Source organism: Pinus tabuliformis, chromosome 4_1 (assembly GCF_031772625.1).
Source record: "Pinus tabuliformis cultivar Carrire ecotype Pingquan chromosome 4_1, CPIR1, whole genome shotgun sequence".
Taxonomy (NCBI): Eukaryota; Viridiplantae; Streptophyta; class Pinopsida; order Pinales; family Pinaceae; genus Pinus; species Pinus tabuliformis.
In genome coordinates, this window is record NC_142303.1 from 568,858,900 (window position 1) to 568,876,420 (window position 17,521).

The window sequence follows — 17,521 nt, forward strand, 5'->3', positions numbered from 1 at the left end:
AAAGACATCCCTAAAATGTGACGTGTGCGATCCTGAGCCATTGATTATATGTGTTAGATGATTGGAGTGTTTTCTGTCGTTCGTTTAATCTGTTTTTTTCATAGAAAAATGGTTTTTTTCCATGGTAATGGGCCATGAAAGGCCAGGCCTGGCCTGCTGGCGATGAGACTCTTCTGCTGGCGATGAGACTCTTCGCAGAGACTGCCTGCTGGCGATGAGACTCTTCTGCTGGCGATGAGACTCTTCGCAGAGACTCTTCATGTCTTTCTTCCCTGCATGCGTAGCCTTGTGCTGTTATATCAATATTTGTACTCGTTTCGCCCAAGTATTTGTGGCAGCGATTCTGAAATGGAGGTTGAAACGCCCATCAAATGCTCATAAGGACCTTTACGAGCTACCCAGTACAGAAAGTGCAATCAGCGGATGCCGAAAGATACTGCACAGTGAAGGATTAAGGTATGTGTATGCGTAACCCCAATATGAATATGCTAGCCATATAAGCACCCTTTCCGTTCCTCTCATTATTCAGTTCACCATCTCTATGTCTCTATGATAATTACTGTACCCTACGCTGGTTTTTCTCTTATTTCCATATTGATGGATTATATTGAACTTGAATTGGTTTTAAGGTTCCTTGACAAGGCAGCAATAGAAACAGATAATGACACAGTGGAAGTGGAAGGAAAGGAAAGAAGTCCATGGAGACTTTGCACAGTGACTCAAGTGGAAGAAGTAAAATGCATCCTGAGGTTGCTTCCTATCTGGTTGTGCACAATCATTTACTCAGTGGTGTTCACCCAAATGGCATCTTTGTTTGTGGAGTAGGGTGCTACAATGAACACCTCCTTGGGTAGCTTCAATGTTCCAGCTGCTGCAATGTCCATGTTTGATAGTTTCAGTGTTGCAGTGTGGATAGCTTTATACAGGCGGGTGTTAGTTCCTTTTGGTTATAAGGTCACACGCAATCCAAAGGGTTTCACCGAGCTACAGAGGATGGGAGTGGGGTTGATCGTGGGTATGCTCGCCATGGTTGCTGCTACTGTAGTTGAGATTTATCGGCTGAAAGAAGTAGACAACAAAATCATACCCGACAGTCCAAGCTCCCTCAGCATTTTCTGGCAGATTCCTCAGTACGCTCTGATCGGTGCTTCAGAGGTGTTCATGTATGTGGGTCAGCTAGAATTTTTCAATAGTCAGGCCCCTGATGCACTCCGAAGCTTTGGAAGTGCCCTGTGCATGACCTCAATATCGTTTGGCAATTATGTGAGCAGTTTGCTGGTGACAGTCGTAATGTATGTAACAAAGAAGGAAGATAGACCGGGTTGGATACCAGGAAATCTGATCAAGGGGCACATGGATCGCTTCTACCTGTTATTAGCAGCCCTCACATCAACTGACTTCATTGTCTATATTTTGTGCTCCAGATCCTATACCAACATTGCAGTTTACAAAGAATCTACTGAGGACGAAGAACCAGCTCATATTAAATAAGTGTTTTCCTCCTTCGTTCGCAGGGTTCTGTGTATGGATGCAAGGGCTTACTATTGTAAGGTGGATCTATAAACTAGAACAATCACTTTGAACCTTTTTATTGTAAGCTAAAAAGCTTTGAAGAGCTGGCCTGAAAGGTCTTGAACAGAGAGAGCACCCAATCGTCATTGAAGGTGAAGAGGGGTAAAAGAAAAAGAGAGGCCCTGCTGATAGAATCTAAGGTACAGGAGTTGAAGGTGACACTGCTACACCAACTTCATGCACTGTAAAGTGGATTCTAATAGTGAAAGAGTTTTAACAATAAATTAATTTGTTCAGAAGTTTAGTGCATTTAATTAATTGTTCTCTTACGCTTACAAACATTTAAATCATATTTCTGACACACAGATTCCATGGCAATGCAATTTGGGGATATCATGGATTCAACTGCTTCCTATAAGTTCTCACAGATTCCAACATAATGAAATTTGGGCTAACATGGATTCAACCACTTACTACAAGTTCAAGTTTATATTCAAGAGTATTTAAATCAATAAAGCTTTGCTTTCTTGAAGTTCAAAAGACAAAGCCATTAGTCTGTCTCTTTATTTCTAATCAAGTTTATATTCAAGAGTATTTAAATCAATCAGGGTTTGAAAAAGATGTACCTTCAGCTCCCGTATCTATTTTTTCACCATCTTTATGACTGCAATCAGATTAGATAAACATTGAATAGCTATAATTTTCAATTTTAGTCACCCTGTCTTGGGCCAAACTTTTGAACATTATGGCACCTCTTTCATTACAAGCATCAGGGGAATTGACATTATTACAAAGATTTTGGTTGATGTTGTATGTATCAGGTTCCGTCCCCGTATATTGGTTGATGTAACAAAGGTGGATCTGAGTACCACTGTGTTGGGATTCAAGATATCAATGCCTATTATGATTGCTCCAACTGCCATGCAAAAGATGGCTCATCCCGAAGGTATGCATTAGATTATTGTATTGCAATTAACATCCTATTTTGATGCATATATTTTCTGAAAGTGAATCCATCATCTTTTACAGGAGAGTATGCTACTGCAAGAGCTGCTGGAACTATAATGGTTTGGGCATCGGTCTTCTCTTTGTGGGATCGATCTTCTGAATGTTTTAATTTCCTTCTAGCTATTAAGGATTTAAGAAATTATAATGATTTTGGATTTTGAAATAGTTTGTTGTGTTGATAAAAAGTTGAGGCTTGGACATATTTGTTGTAGACGCTTTCTTCATGGGCTACATCAAGTGTTGAAGAGGTTGCTTCAACTGGACCAGGCATTCGCTTTTTTCAACTTTATGTAAGTTTATCATTTCCACCCATATGATTTTCTTCCCATGTTTTCTGAGATGTAATTGAGTTCATATCCATCCAATTGTATTATAGGCTCCTAAACCAATGGTAAGATCAGTTATATTGTGTTGGGTTTACTAAATGTGGATGTATGAGTGGTGTTAAAATTTAGATGTCATTGCTGGCAGGTTTACAAGATTAGGAATGTTATTGCACAACTTGTTAGAAGAGCGGAGAGGACTGGTTTTAAGGCAATTGCACTGACTGTGGACACACCTCGACTTGGGCAGAGGGAGTCTGACATTAGAAATAGGTAGTGAAAATTAATTCTATTTTAGATTTGCTGACAGGACTAGGTAGACACGTGGGATAAATCTTATATTCAGAGTATACTCCTCTTTAACGTTATGAGTTTGTACCCATGTTTTAACACTTTCTCAGCTCTCAATAAAAATCAGAACATTGTGGAATTCTTTTAGGATCAGAAGCGACGCTAGGGTTAGAAAAAGCATTTAGCACCTATAATGTATCAAACTTAAAATAAGTCAGAAGTCTCCATTTTATCTGGGATTCCTCTTTGTTCATCCCTTGTCTGACACTGAGGTATCTAATGTTCTGAAAAGTCTCATTGTGATATCCACTCATACATGCTAGACAGTAAGGCACACCTCTGTGTTGAGATTCAATTCTGGATCCATGATTGTTTTTTACTTCTATTGATTTTTCTTTGTCAAAAATGTAGATTCGCATTGCCTGCATATCTTACCTTAAATAATTTCGAAGGTTTGGATCTTCGGAAAATGGGGAAGGTATGTATTCCATTTTATGAGTTCTTTAAATAGAAGGATGTTGTTTTTAGTTCTTCCTATATTCAAGGTCCAGACTTCTTCCTTAAGTTGGTTTTTTCTTGCAGACAGCGGATTCTGAACTGGCATCATATGTTGCAGGTCAAATTGACAGATCATTGAGTTGGAAGGTTTGTAATAGTCCTGGTAGAGAGATATTTCAAATAATTCTTCAGTATTGTGTTTGAATAGAATGAAAATGGATAGAGAAGCACCTGGAGAAATCTTGGGGTTGAGTTCCTGCCTTTGCTTGTGACCTTCTGAATCTCAGAAAAATTATTTGTGATGAGTCATATTATGATTTACATCTTCAAGAAATACTTCGTATCCTTTTTCAAGAAATACTCTGTATCCTTTTTCCAACTTGTAAGCTGAAAATATGCATATTGTCACACCAATGCATTTGATTACCCATTTAACACCAAAACAGAAGGCACGGGTCTAAAAATTGTTTAGTTTGAGTTTGAGAGCAGGATGTGAAATGGTTCAATTTGTTTCTGCATGGTTGTTTTTTATTTTTTTTACAAAGATAGCCCTTCAATTGCTTGCATATTATGAGTTTCTTATGGATTCCACAATCTCCCCTGTTTAGCTACTGTACCTTCAGCTAATACATAGTCATTTGAAAAGGATGTACCTTCAGCTCCCGTATCTATTTTTTCACCATCTTTATGACTGCAATCAGATTTTTTCTCTTATTTCCATATTGATGGATTATATTGAACTTGAATTGGTTTTAAGGTTCCTTGACAAGGCAGCAATAGAAACAGATAATGACACAGTGGAAGTGGAAGGAAAGGAAAGAAGTCCATGGAGACTTTGCACAGTGACTCAAGTGGAAGAAGTAAAATGCATCCTGAGGTTGCTTCCTATCTGGTTGTGCGCAATCATTTACTCAGTGGTGTTCACCCAAATGGCATCTTTGTTTGTGGAGCAGGGTGCTACAATGAACACCTCCTTGGGTAGCTTCAATGTTCCAGCTGCTGCAATGTCCATGTTTGATATTTTCAGTGTTGCAGTGTGGATAGCTTTATACAGGCAGGTGTTAGTTCCTTTTGGTTATAAGGTCACACGCAATCCAAAGGGTTTCACCGAGCTACAAAGGATGGGAGTGGGGTTGCTCGTGGGTATGCTCGTCATGGTTGTTGCTGCTGTAGTTGAGATTTATCGGCTGAAAGAAGTAGACAACAAAATCATACTCGACAGTCCAAGCTCCCTCAGGATTTTCTGGCAGATTCCTCAGTACGCTCTGATCGGTGCTTCAGAGGTGTTCATGTATGTGGCTCAGCTAGAATTTTTCAATAGTCAGGCCCCTGATGCACTCCGAAGCTTTGGAAGTGCCCTGTGCATGACCTCAATATTGTTTGGAAATTATGTGAGCAGTTTGCTGGTGACAGTCGTAATGTATGTGACAAAGAAGGAAGATAGACCGGGTTGGATACCAGGCAATCTGAACAAGGGGCACATGGATCGCTTCTACCTGTTATTAGCAGCCCTCACATCAATTGACTTCATTGTCTATATTTTGTGCTCCAGATCCTATACCAACATTGCAGTTTACAAAGAATCTACTGAGGACGAAGAACTAGCTCATATTAAATAAGTGTTTTCCTCCTTCGTTCGCAGGGTTCTGTGTATGGATGCAAGGGCTTACTATTGTAAGGTGGATCTATAAACTAGAACAATCACTTTGAACCTTTTTATTGTAAGCTAAAAAGCTTCGAAGAGCTGGCCTGAAAGGTCTTGAACAGAGAGAGCACCCAATCGTCATTGAAGGCGAAGAGGGGTAAAAGAAAAAGAGAGGCCCTGCTGATAGAATCTAAGGTACAGGAATTGAAGGTGACACTGCTACACCAACTTCATGCACTGTAAAGTGGATTCTAATAGTGAAAGAGTTCTAACAATAAATTAATTTGTTCAGAAGTTTAGTGCATTTAATTAATTGTTCTCTTACGCTTACAAACATTTAAATCATATTTCTGACACACAGATTCCATGGCAATGCAATTTGGGGATATCATGGATTCAACTGCTTCCTACAAGTTCTCACAGATTCCAACATAATGAAATTTGGGCTAACATGGATTCAACCACTTACTACAAGTTCAAGTTTATATTCAAGAGTATTTAAATCAATAAAGCTTTGCTTTCTTGAAGTTCAAAAGACAAAGCCATTAGTCTATCTCTTTATTTCTAATCAAGTTTATATTCAAGAGTATTTAAATCAATCAGGGTTTGAAGTTCAAAAGAAAAAGTCTCTGTAATCAAGTTTATATTCAAAAGTATTTAAATCAATGAGGGTTTGCTCTCTTGAAGTTCAAAAGAAAAAGCATGTGCCTGTCTCTTTAATTTTTTATCATCTAAAATGTTAAATATTTTAAGGATTCTATGACACATGACAAGATGATTCGACAATATTGAAGGGAATTATCTGGACCATGTGTTTGAAAGCAAACTTTTGACTCAAAGAATTTTTTTAAAAACTAATCAATCAAAATTAAAAATTATTTATCACTTTGAAAAATGCTTATTAGGATATGTGATCTTCAAAAATTATATAAAAAGTTATTAAAATTTAAAATTTAAATTAAAAAAATGATGGGCCTAATACCAGGAATATTCAGTTGGACGACAATGGAGACTGTTCTTCCAGTTCGGGTAGAGTTGGATGGCTCTGCCTTAAAAAAGTTGATGAGAGCTCAGATGGAAGTGTCTCGGACAATGGAGATCAACAGCAAGGAACTTTTGTGACATTAAATGGAGATCTTGACATGGATATGATTGTCTTCCCATGTTTTCTGAGATGTAATTGAGTTCATATCCATCCAATTGTATTATAGGCTCCTAAACCAATGGTAAGATCAGTTATATTGCGTTGGGTTTACTAAATGTGGATGTATGAGTGGTGTTAAAATTTAGATGTCATTGCTGGCAGGTTTACAAGAATAGGAATGTTGTTGCACAACTTGTTAGAAGAGCGGAGAGGGCTGGTTTTAAGGCAATTGCACTGACTGTGGACACACCTCGACTTGGGCGGAGGGAGTCTGACATTAGAAATAGGTAGTGAAAATTAATTCTATTTTAGATTTGCTGACGGGACTAGGTAGACACGTGGGATAAATCTTATATTCAGAGTATACTCCTCTTTAACGTTATGAGTTTGTACCCATGTTTTAACACTTTCTCAGCTCTCAATAAAAATCAGAACATTGTGGAATTCTTTTAGGATCAAAAGTGACGCTAGGGTTAGAAAAAGCATTTAGCACCTATAATGTATCAAACTTAAAATAAGTCAGAAGTCTCCATTTTATCTGGGATTCCTCTTTGTTCATCCCTTGTCTGACACTGAGGTATCTAATGTTCTGAAAAGTCTCATTGTGATATCCACTAACAGAAGGCACGGGTCTAAAAATTGTTTAGTTTGAGTTTGTGAGCAGGATGTGAAATGGTTCAATTTGTTTCTGCATGGTTGTTTTTTATTTTTTTACAAAGATAGCCCTTCAATTGCTTGCATATTATGAATTTCTTATGGATTCCACAATCTCCCCTGTTTAGCTACTGTACCTTTAGCTAATTACGTCGTAAGGCGTTTCCCTTTGAAATGAATTGCCCCAGCCAATGCCGTGTCCTATTGTTGACCGTGGATTTGTGGTGTTAGACGATTGAACGAAGTTTGATCGTTGATCCTCACACTGTGCTTTTGTCTTCCAACCCAATGGCCTCTCTTTCTTCAGAGTTATTGTTCGGGGATGTTTCCTCTGGAGGTATTCGAGCTAGGGCTTCATGAGACAGAGTCGGTCTGTTTACAAGTTCAGGTGTCCGGTCTTCGGCCTTGTTTCGTCTGAGGTCGGCTAGGTATATGTTAATATCTGATTTTATGTGTATTTTCGTGCCGCTCGTTTAGACGTTCTTCACCACTTTCCAGTTATTTTCGCTGGAATCCAGAGAGTTCCAGCTTTTGTTGAGAGATCTGTTTTTTTCTTTTTTTGAAAACAATGTCTGTGTATTCGGTGATGTTTTGGATTCAGGTAGTTATCGTTTCAGACAATAAGATAAAATTCCATTTATTTACTCGAACTCGGTTTTTGTGACAATGTTCGTTAACTCTTTCCTTGTAGAAAGTTCAGTTTTTTCAATCATTAATTGTTCTGTATCTGTTTCTCATCTCTGTTAGAAATCTGGTGTCTTTTCATTCTTTCAGTAGCTTACATCTGCACAGTTTCGTCAATGTTTGTACTTACATTAATATAAATTTGAGTTGGTCGTTTAGAGTTTCGTTGCCTGTTCTGTGACGCCCTTTTTTTCATTGTGAATATAAAATTTTCTTAAGGGCAATATTCAGATTTCTGGTAGGACTTTGATTTTACTTGGTTTGAATTTCATGTGCTATTTATTATTCTATGACTTTTGGTCAGTATTAATTGTATAGTTAGGGTTTGTTATATTCTCACGCTTCTGCGCATACTTGGTTTGTGATATGTGTACTTCTCAAACGTTTCAGTTATATGAAGAATTTGGCTCAGAAATATTTTTGAAATTTGCCATCTCTATGTTCAATGTGCTTTCTTTACAGGTCTAAGGGTTCTTTTGAACTAATTGAGATAGTAATGTTCGTTTCATTGTAAGGACCATGTATTACAAAACGTAATTTCGGTGATGTACATTTATTAAGCTCCATGGTGTCGTTTGCCTCTCACAATTTTAATCTGTTTGATGGACAGTAGGTTTTAGGTTTTGAAGATCTATTGAGGAGTGGTATTTGCAGTCTCTGCTCTAGCCAGGGAACGAAGGACTATTCAATCGGCATGGGTGTTTAGAGGGGAAAAAAAATTGTGGCTGAACTGGAGCATTTGCTGCTAGAAGCAGCTGGTCGAACATCTACCAATGATGGAAAGCAAAACCGAAATCCTGCGAAAGGGAGACTGGAAGATTCTGATTCAGATGATGGCAGTGACTCGAAATACATTGATGACGATGATTCAGATGATGCTGGGACAGCAAATAGGAAGGCTTCTGGGTCAAGAATGCCCCTGAAAAAGAATTTGATTCTGGTGACAAGGATGATGATGACAGGGGTCGTCGTGATGATTCCGATAGCGAATTATCCATAGGAAGTGATTTATTCAAAGATGATGAAGATAGGGAGCAGCTTGGGAAAATGTCTGAACTGGACCGGGAGTTGATTTTGGCAGAACGAGCAGAAGCAAGGGATAATTATTTAATGCGTAAAAGGGCTCGCCAAAACGAGATTAGAAATCAACAACGGAAAGAAACAGGGCCTCCATCTTCACGGATGCGCTCTTCTGTGAAATCGACAAGGTCTGTAAAAGAAAATGCTTTGAGTGAATTGGTAGCAAGGCGGCAGAAAGCACAGGATTCTGACATTCAGCGTAATTCGGTACAGTTGGGATTCGTATAGTCAATCTGTTGTTTGTCCAAAACTGAACCAAACCAAATCCAATTTTAACCCAAAAAAATCATCTTCCCAAGAAACCCTAAAGAATTCTTAAGAAAATGCATTTTAACTTTCAAGCCACCAATGAATATGTTATTTGCCCATTTCTTCTCCCTGTCCCGCCAATGCCTGTCACTACTCCCTCGTTTAGGAGCTAGCCATGGGAGATTTCAGGTTACTATGTTGCTGCTGATGCCTAGAGAGGTTTGTCTATTTTGTTCATGTGTGAAGTCTCGAGGAGACTGCGTTTGTAGTTGGGACACTGTTGCCTGCACCTTAAAGGCCTGCTTAGACCTTCATAAACAAAGTTACACTCAAATGAAGCATGCCAACCGAGCCAACATACTAAATAAGTAGCTTCCACTAGGTATTTAGTCATATATTCTCTATTTGCTATGTGCTTATTTAATTTTTATTTTTCAACTTGAAAGGGTGTACCTAATGTCTGTGCATATCCTTCTTACTTCTAGAACACCTAGAACAGGTTACATGACCTGCATTATCAAAAGTAGAATCACAACACACAAACAAATACATACGCCCACTAAGAACAAGAAAATAGTGTGATGGCTATCAACTTTTTTAAATCAAACTTGTAATAATCTCAATAATAAATCTAATGTTCTTTAGAGAAGACCTGCTACTCTAGTTTTTGCTGGGTTTCGTACAGTTTATAGTGTATGATAAGGAAATACATTTCTTGAAGGGATTGCATCAGAAGGCTCAACGGACCTTTGAGCATTTTTGTAGGGGTTTATGTTATCCAATCATTAAATTTTTTTATAAAATTAGTCTGGACTATCCACATACCTATTTTTTTTCAATAAATTTGAAGTGCATGTTTTTGCTTTAATAATATGTATACTCCTGAATTTTATGAACTGTAGTTTTGTGGGCCAAATGTTTTCTATATTGTATGGTATCCACATTTGAATTCAGATTCTGTCTTGATAACTATCATTTCTTAGTATGTTTTTATGAATATATTGCATTGTAAGTGTTCTTTCTCTTCTTACATTGGACAAGAGAATACGACTGTCTTTGACAATGTGAAGTTGTTGAAGATGCAAAAATTCCCTTGCTTTACATGAGCCAACTTGACCTTCAATAGAAACGTTGCTGAACACAATGAGAAGTTTCATGTTTCTTTAGAGAGCATCCAGAAAGGCTTGTGTAATTCCTGCATTGTTTTGGTTGATGCCTTGCTGAGGAATCATTGAGACTCATCATGGTTTTGTGGTCCAATCAGAACCTATTCAATACTCACCTTCATTGACTATATTAGTCAGACACAAACCCTGTCAAAACTCTCAAGCCAGTAGGGCTCGGGCACAATGTTAGTTCCTCAATATGGTGATCAAAGTCTGTCATCAACATTATAATTGTCTTCACGCATCCTTTTTCTAAATGAATCTATATTACATGCGCTTGAAGAACTAGCTTTGAAGTCTCTATTCTCCGGCAATGTTCAGGTCTAAGTTCATGTAGGCAATTCTATGTTCAAATTATACTTGCATACCGGAATCTTATATTGGTGGAAGACCGTTACTCAAATGTCTGCCAAAAAGAGCACCCATTCTGACACACCACCTATGCAGAGGAAGAAGCCTCACAAGTGTTTGGGCTCCTTTTCTCTATCATGGCTGGGGAAGTAACCAAGAGTAAATATCTCTGTAGGCATGAAGTCCAATAAAAATAATGTATAAGACATATTTGAAAACCAACAATTGCATCTAAAATGCAAAATATGTTGTCGGCCTTTCAGAAAATGTGGAGTCCAGCAGAATGTGAGGCCAGCGCTATCATCGAAATTCAAACCAGATATGAATCTTTCAGTCTTACGGTATTATGGGACAATAACATCACTGATATATGAACTATATATCAAGCTTTCAATCCTAAAATATAAGTGCTGGATGCTTCACTGCAAAGCCTAGAAGCCTTATTTCAAATGTAACAACTGGATGATGCACAGAAGTTGATGCTAATAGAAGTCCGTATGGAGCGACCAACCCTTAACATGGTGGTGGGCTCTTGTACGAGAAGCCTTCTTTCAATTATAACAACTGAATGATGCACAAAAGTTGATGCTAAAAGAAGTCAGTATGGAGCGACCAACCCTTAACATGGTGGTGGGCTCTTGTACGAGACTTAGTCAACTCAAATTCACCTCCTACACAAACTTTGATATGCTTCAAGCAAGAAATGCAAGATAGGTTATACCTGAAGGGGAAAGCAGAGGAAATCATGAAGCAATGGATTCACGTAAGGAAAGTACCTGGTCAAAGGCATCAAACAATATTTTTGATGGCTTCAAGTCCATGGTGATGAACATGGAAGTTCCTCGAGTCACTTCTCAGAGGACTCTCAACCAAAATATCCAAAGAAAAATGGACCTGCTTAGTATAAATGCTTTGGAGAATGCTTTACAAGTAGCTCTCGAGTTTGAGGCCAAAGCTTCAGAAGAAAATGTACTAAGCCTCCACCAACTAAAGCAAGGTTCTCAAAGCCTTATCTTTTAGAACTGTCTCTATTAGTAACTCAGAGCAGCCTTTAAATCAGGGAAATGACAAAGGTAAGAAAAAGTATAGTAGTTACCATAAATATGCATGCATGATAACTACAGGGTATTGCTCAAAAATCTTGAATAACATAGAACCAGTGTTATTGGAACCAGACTGGAACTGGTGAAATCAGCCGGTTTGATCTTTTTGACACCCAAACGGGTCTGGTTCGAGGTCTGGAACCGGAAATGGCCAGTTTGGTATTGCACTGGCTGGTTAGGTACCAAACTGGCCAATTCTGCACAATTTGATTAAAGATGTTCCAAACGTAATTATTTTTTAGAAAAAAACAAGAATTTTTGAGTGGGGTAGCCTAATATTCAAGCCTATGGCTTTAGTATTGCTTATGCAATTCATAACATTACCATGAAATGACTTTGGATGTTTGAGAGTAGTTCTGACCTCATTGAATTTCATATGGAGAAAGTAAAATTTTAGATCTCACTCAAAATTTAGTAGATTTGACAACCTTTTTCAAGATTTCAAGATTGTGGGGATTGTGACATTTCCGTTGGATTTTGTTATGTATGAGGGTATGAACTAGTAATTAATCAAGAACACTAAGCTCTCTATGTACTAGTGTTAGTGACATTGGTTGATGAACTCTTCTCTCAGAACCCTACTAAAAATGTACCCATCACTGAAACAAAATCTTGACTTGAGATGCTACTTTTTTTTCTATCTTATTTTAATGCTTAGAGGGTGATATTGATGATGGAGATCCTAATATAGACAATGATTTTGATTATATGTAGGTATTTGTTGTAACATGATTTTTTTTTTTTTGATGCTAACGGTCATCTGGACCCTGTTTGATGATGTTTTTTCGGTTTAGAGATGGATTGTACTACCCTGTTTGTTGATGTTTTTTCGGTTTAGAGATGGATTGTACTTGATGCTATTTTTGTTATTTGCTTCTATAGGACCTAGATAATGCAAGGGCCACACAATTTCCACTGAAGCATCCACTTGGGTTAGCCTCTATGTTTTGGATGATTACACAATAGATAAAATTGGCCAGCACTTATCAAAAATTCCATTCAGCCAGATAGTCGATGCTCAATCCTACTTTATATTTTATAAGCACAACCAATAACTCCACGAGGATAACATGATCCCTATTTAGCAAATACACCGGCTACCTGCTCAAATGGCTGGTACCTATAATCATAGCCCTGTATGGATAAAAACTGATGACTATGAGTTACGTTGGCTCTATACATTGATGACAGTTTCTTTAGCTTTGCCAACAATCATTGCACTCTAGTATAGACTAAATGGACACTGGAATTTCCATTATCCAGAAGATGGAATCTTACCCAAGGCATTCACAAAAGTTGTTGCCAACCCACCACTGGTTGAAAATAATCTCCATCATCATAACAAACTTTATGCCCATAATATGCACAAATGGTAACACATGATACATCTCCCAAACCAATAGAGTCCAACTAAAGTCTAATCCGAGATCCTCCATTCTCAACACTTTGTACATAAAAAAACTTGTCTGTAATCGGCCTCTCTTTGCACTTTTTGGGGCAATTGCTAGTTATATTAAGTTACTTGAAAAATCGGTCTCCTACAATGTATTTTAGGTATCTGAGGAGGGAAACGGTTATTTCCATTGATTGAGGAATCATTTAGGCAATTTCAGTCTTGTAGAAAAGATTTTTGTTGGTTCAGCCTGGGCCCGAAACTTTTTCGTTGTCATCTAATTAATGAATGCATTAGGTTGACCATAACAAAATATCCATTTTCAGAATACACATTATCGTCCACCCTTGCTTTCAACAATGCCCATTCACATGTCGCTATTCTTCCCCACTCTATGCCTTACGGCGTTTCCTTTGCAACATAAGGTGCAAATGCTAGTATATTTTTTTAACATCTTCTAGATTTTAGCGACGTCATATTTTTTTAATTTAACATCTTCCAGAATTTAACGACGTCATCTGTATGACGAGAAAAATTTTGCTTTAGCTTGTACCCATTGCTTTGAAAATTCTTGCTTTGTACTCTTAAAAACACTTCGGCTACAAAAGGACGCAAAGGATGCGGGAAAATTGTTCCTTTAATATACGAAGGTTTGTCCTTTTTTGGAAAAGGACAAATGTGTTTTAATGTAAAAATGTTGAATAAATATTTTATTTACACCGTTTCAATTAACCTTCTCTTAAAAGTCTCCGACAATACGTTTTTTCATATATATATATATATATATATATATTATTTAATATTTATGATGGTAAAATAATTTGATTGAAATAAAAATATAAATCCTAATATACTTCATCATAATGATTTCGGAGTAACGTTATGATCCAAAATAATTTTGTTTCCTATTATCAAAAGATAATATCCATTCCAATACATTTCGATCCTCTATTGTGCTCTCAATCTGTCCAAGTACACTAGAGTCTATAGCGCAAGAATCTTTAAAGTTGAGTCAGACACCTGGGTCCTTGATGCCCACTACAATCGACAACTTAAATGCTACAGTTGCTTCCCCGATCCTTCAGGAACAATGACTTCGAAGTTGCACTACAATTTCCAGGAACTTGCACCACCAGTAATGTTTAGCTTATTTATTTCACTCATTGAAGAAGCCACTGTGTCCTCATCGAAAGACTTTCGGAATGCAGAAAAAGATCATTGAAGGTATTATGATAGCCAAACGGAGATCATATGCCAAATTTACAACCCCAGGAATTTGACGTTCTAATTTACCCCAACAGAGCCCATAAGATTTTGGCGCTTCATCTCCTAGGGTTAGGTCTTTGGATTTTTATAGTTTCCCATTGCTTCTCAGTGATAAAAAGGCCATCGATCCTAATTGTAACACTGTTCAGAGGCATGTAGCCACCACATCTCCTCTTAGACATAAGCTACCATCATTTGAGGTAGTTTATTACCATTCTCTATGTAAGCATATTTTAATTCTTTGATATTAATGAACTGAAGTTTGATTTCTACTGCATCTCTGTGTTTATGTTTATATCTGTATTTTGTTGCATTCCTTCATAAGTCCGGATCAGTGGCATCAAAGCGGTCTACTCTTTCTCTATTTTTCTCTTCATGTCCCCAACGAGGTCAGGGTATAAGGAGTTAGGGCTCGAACTAGTTGACCCTTTGCAAGACCAACCTTGAAAACCCCAAGGACCTCCCATGGTGGAAGAAATGAAAGAAGAGGGAGCAGGAGATCCTTTCAAAATATTGCTCGCAGAAGCCCTCAAGTGATAAAGGAATGCAGTGATGGATAACTTTTCCCAAATCCTTCAACAGGTACCCACAAGCGACACATCTTCATCTAGCGGCCACTCTAGAGGTACCACTCCTTTTAAGGTACAAGTTAAATTTGACATTCCCATATTTGAAGGCCAGATAGATGCAGATGCCATATATAGATGGTTAAATCTTTTGGAAGGATATTTTTTAGTTCATGACTCTTCTAATTGGGAAAAGCTTACTTTTGGACTCCTCAAAGTCACCCCACATGTCAAGGACTGGTGGGAAACCTATTGTGAACAAAAGGAGGAGAGGGAATCCTCATTTCTTTTAGCTGCGCCCACTTGGAATTATTTCTGAGATGCCATGAAGGAACAATATTACCCTGTCGGGAGCTATGAAGATAAATACATAAAGTGGACTACACTGCGACATGGAAGGGACCAAGATATGTCAAAGTTCATAAATATTTTTCATACCCTTCACACGAAGCTGGGTATCAAGGATTCTAAGCAGCATTTGTTACTCAAGTATTGTTGTTGTCTACACAAGTAAATCTAGGGTGAGATGGAGTTCTTGGACATCTTCTCACTTGAAACCGCCTATCGATACATTGTCAAGGTCGAGTAGAAATTTAAACAAAAGAAGCAAAACTTTGGATCTACGAATTCAAAGCAAGGGAAACGCACCCCCAAACCACAGAATAGAGGAAAAAGCTAAGGTGTTATGACCCAGGACAACCCGTCTAAGCTGCAAGGAAAGAACAACACCAAAAAGACAAAGAAGGACACAAGAAAATGGTGTGAGTTCCATAAGAGCCCCACTCACAACACAAGTGAGTGTCAAGCCAAGAAATCACTGGTGGGCAAGCTGAAGGCTTCCAAATCAGATGCATGTTCTGACTCTGAGTCAAAAACCAATAAGGGGAATGACAAAGGGAAGAAAATTATTAATGTGGAACCTAGTGCCACCGTTACCACCACCAAGAGCCAGAAAATTGAGGCCAAAGATCTAGAGGAGGGGGAGCGGCTCTTCCACTCACATATGTGGGTGAAGGGATCTCCGCTGCAGTGCATTGTTGACAGAGAAAGCCAAAAGAACTCCATTTCAGCAGAGGTCGTGAATTATTTAAGCCTATCGACCACACCACAACCACAATTGTACACCATCGGTTGGCTTCACGAAGGGCGAGATCTCCATGTCAGCCAACAGCTTCGCCTTCCCTACAACATCAAGCACTTCACATATGAGGTACTATGTGATGTTGCTCCTCTTGAAGTTTGTGATGTATTATTAGGCCAACCATACTCATGGAAACATCGTATTGTGTGTGAGTCTGGGTCTCGCAATGTCATTATTTATTTGGGTAATAATTTATACTAGATACCAGCACTACCTACTACCATCTATTTGAAATTTGTGAAGAAATGCAGTAAGATCATTTCCGAGATCGGGAAATTTGTCTTCCTTATGATTCTCCATCAGAGCAAGAATAAGACTGTGGCCACATCCATAGCCTCTGAACAAGGATCCTACACACTGCAGCAGTAGATGGACAAGGTCGTGGAAGAGTATAGGGACATTTTCACCTCATACACAAGGGTACCCCTACACTGTCAAGTCAAGCACTCCATCAATCTGACCCCAGGCACGCTGCTACCCAACGGAATGATCTACGAATGCTCTATTCTAGAGAACAATGAAATTAAGAGGTAGAGTCGGGAGTTATTGCAAAAAGGGTACATCAGGCCAAGTTCATCACCCTGTGGGACACTGATCATGATGGTACAGAAGAAAGATGACACCTCGAGACTCTATATTGACTATCGGGCGCTGAATAAGATCACTTTCTAGAATAGGTATCCAATCCCACAAATCGATGACCTTCTAGACCAGCTCAAGGGGGCCAAATATTTTAGCAAGATCGTCTTGAAGTTTGTTTATTTCCAGGTACCAATTGAACCCTACAATGTGTGGAAGACTGCCTTCACATCCAAAGAGGGCCTTTCCGAATGGCTAGTCATGCCTTTTAGGTTAATGAATGCCCCCGCAACCTTTATGCGTCTGATGGAAAAAATCTTGTGGCCCTTTACCAACTCATTCTTGGTAGTGTACTTGGACAACATCCTGATATTTAGTTAGAGTTGGGAAAAACACATGCATCATATCTTCCAGGTCCTCCAAACCTTGCGATAACATAAATTGTATGCTAATTTGGAGAAATGCACTTTTGGTATGACCCAGAGTCAATATCTGGGGCACATCATCAATGAGTGGGGTGTGCATGTGGACCAAACCAAGATAAGAGTTATTTGAGATTAGCTAGCCTTAACCACTCTAACAGAGATCTGTAGCTTTCTATGTCTTGCCAATTTTTATCGGAGGTTCCTGTTGGGATTCTCTCATGTCACTTGGCCTTTGAGTCAAGTCACAAAGGGTGGAGCGAAAGTGAATTTATTTTGGTATGAATCCCAACATAAGGCATTTAATGAGTTGAGGCATTTCCTCTGCTCTGCACAATTCTCACGCTACCAGACCTACAACAACCATTGTAAATTCAGATAGATGCCTCCGACTATGCTATTGGTGCAGTTCTTACCTAGTAGAGGCATCCAGTGGCATATCACAG

General features: G+C 38.5%; 1 protein-coding gene and 2 pseudogenes across 1 annotated transcript; all 3 read left to right on the forward strand.

Moving 5' to 3' along the window:
* Window positions 1–259: 259 nt before the first annotated feature.
* LOC149177162 (protein NRT1/ PTR FAMILY 7.3 pseudogene) lies at window positions 260–1,491 on the forward strand (annotated as a pseudogene).
* Window positions 1,492–1,968: 477 nt separating this feature from the next.
* LOC149177163 (glycolate oxidase-like) lies at window positions 1,969–4,023 on the forward strand. Its single transcript, XM_089421682.1, has 8 exons — window positions 1,969–1,997; window positions 2,334–2,458; window positions 2,542–2,579; window positions 2,733–2,810; window positions 2,992–3,116; window positions 3,546–3,612; window positions 3,717–3,779; window positions 3,964–4,023. Exons 1-8 carry the CDS (start codon window positions 1,969–1,971, stop codon window positions 4,021–4,023), a joined length of 585 nt encoding a protein of 194 aa, XP_089277808.1.
* Window positions 4,024–4,357: 334 nt separating this feature from the next.
* LOC149177164 (protein NRT1/ PTR FAMILY 7.3 pseudogene) lies at window positions 4,358–5,251 on the forward strand (annotated as a pseudogene).
* Window positions 5,252–17,521: the final 12,270 nt, after the last annotated feature.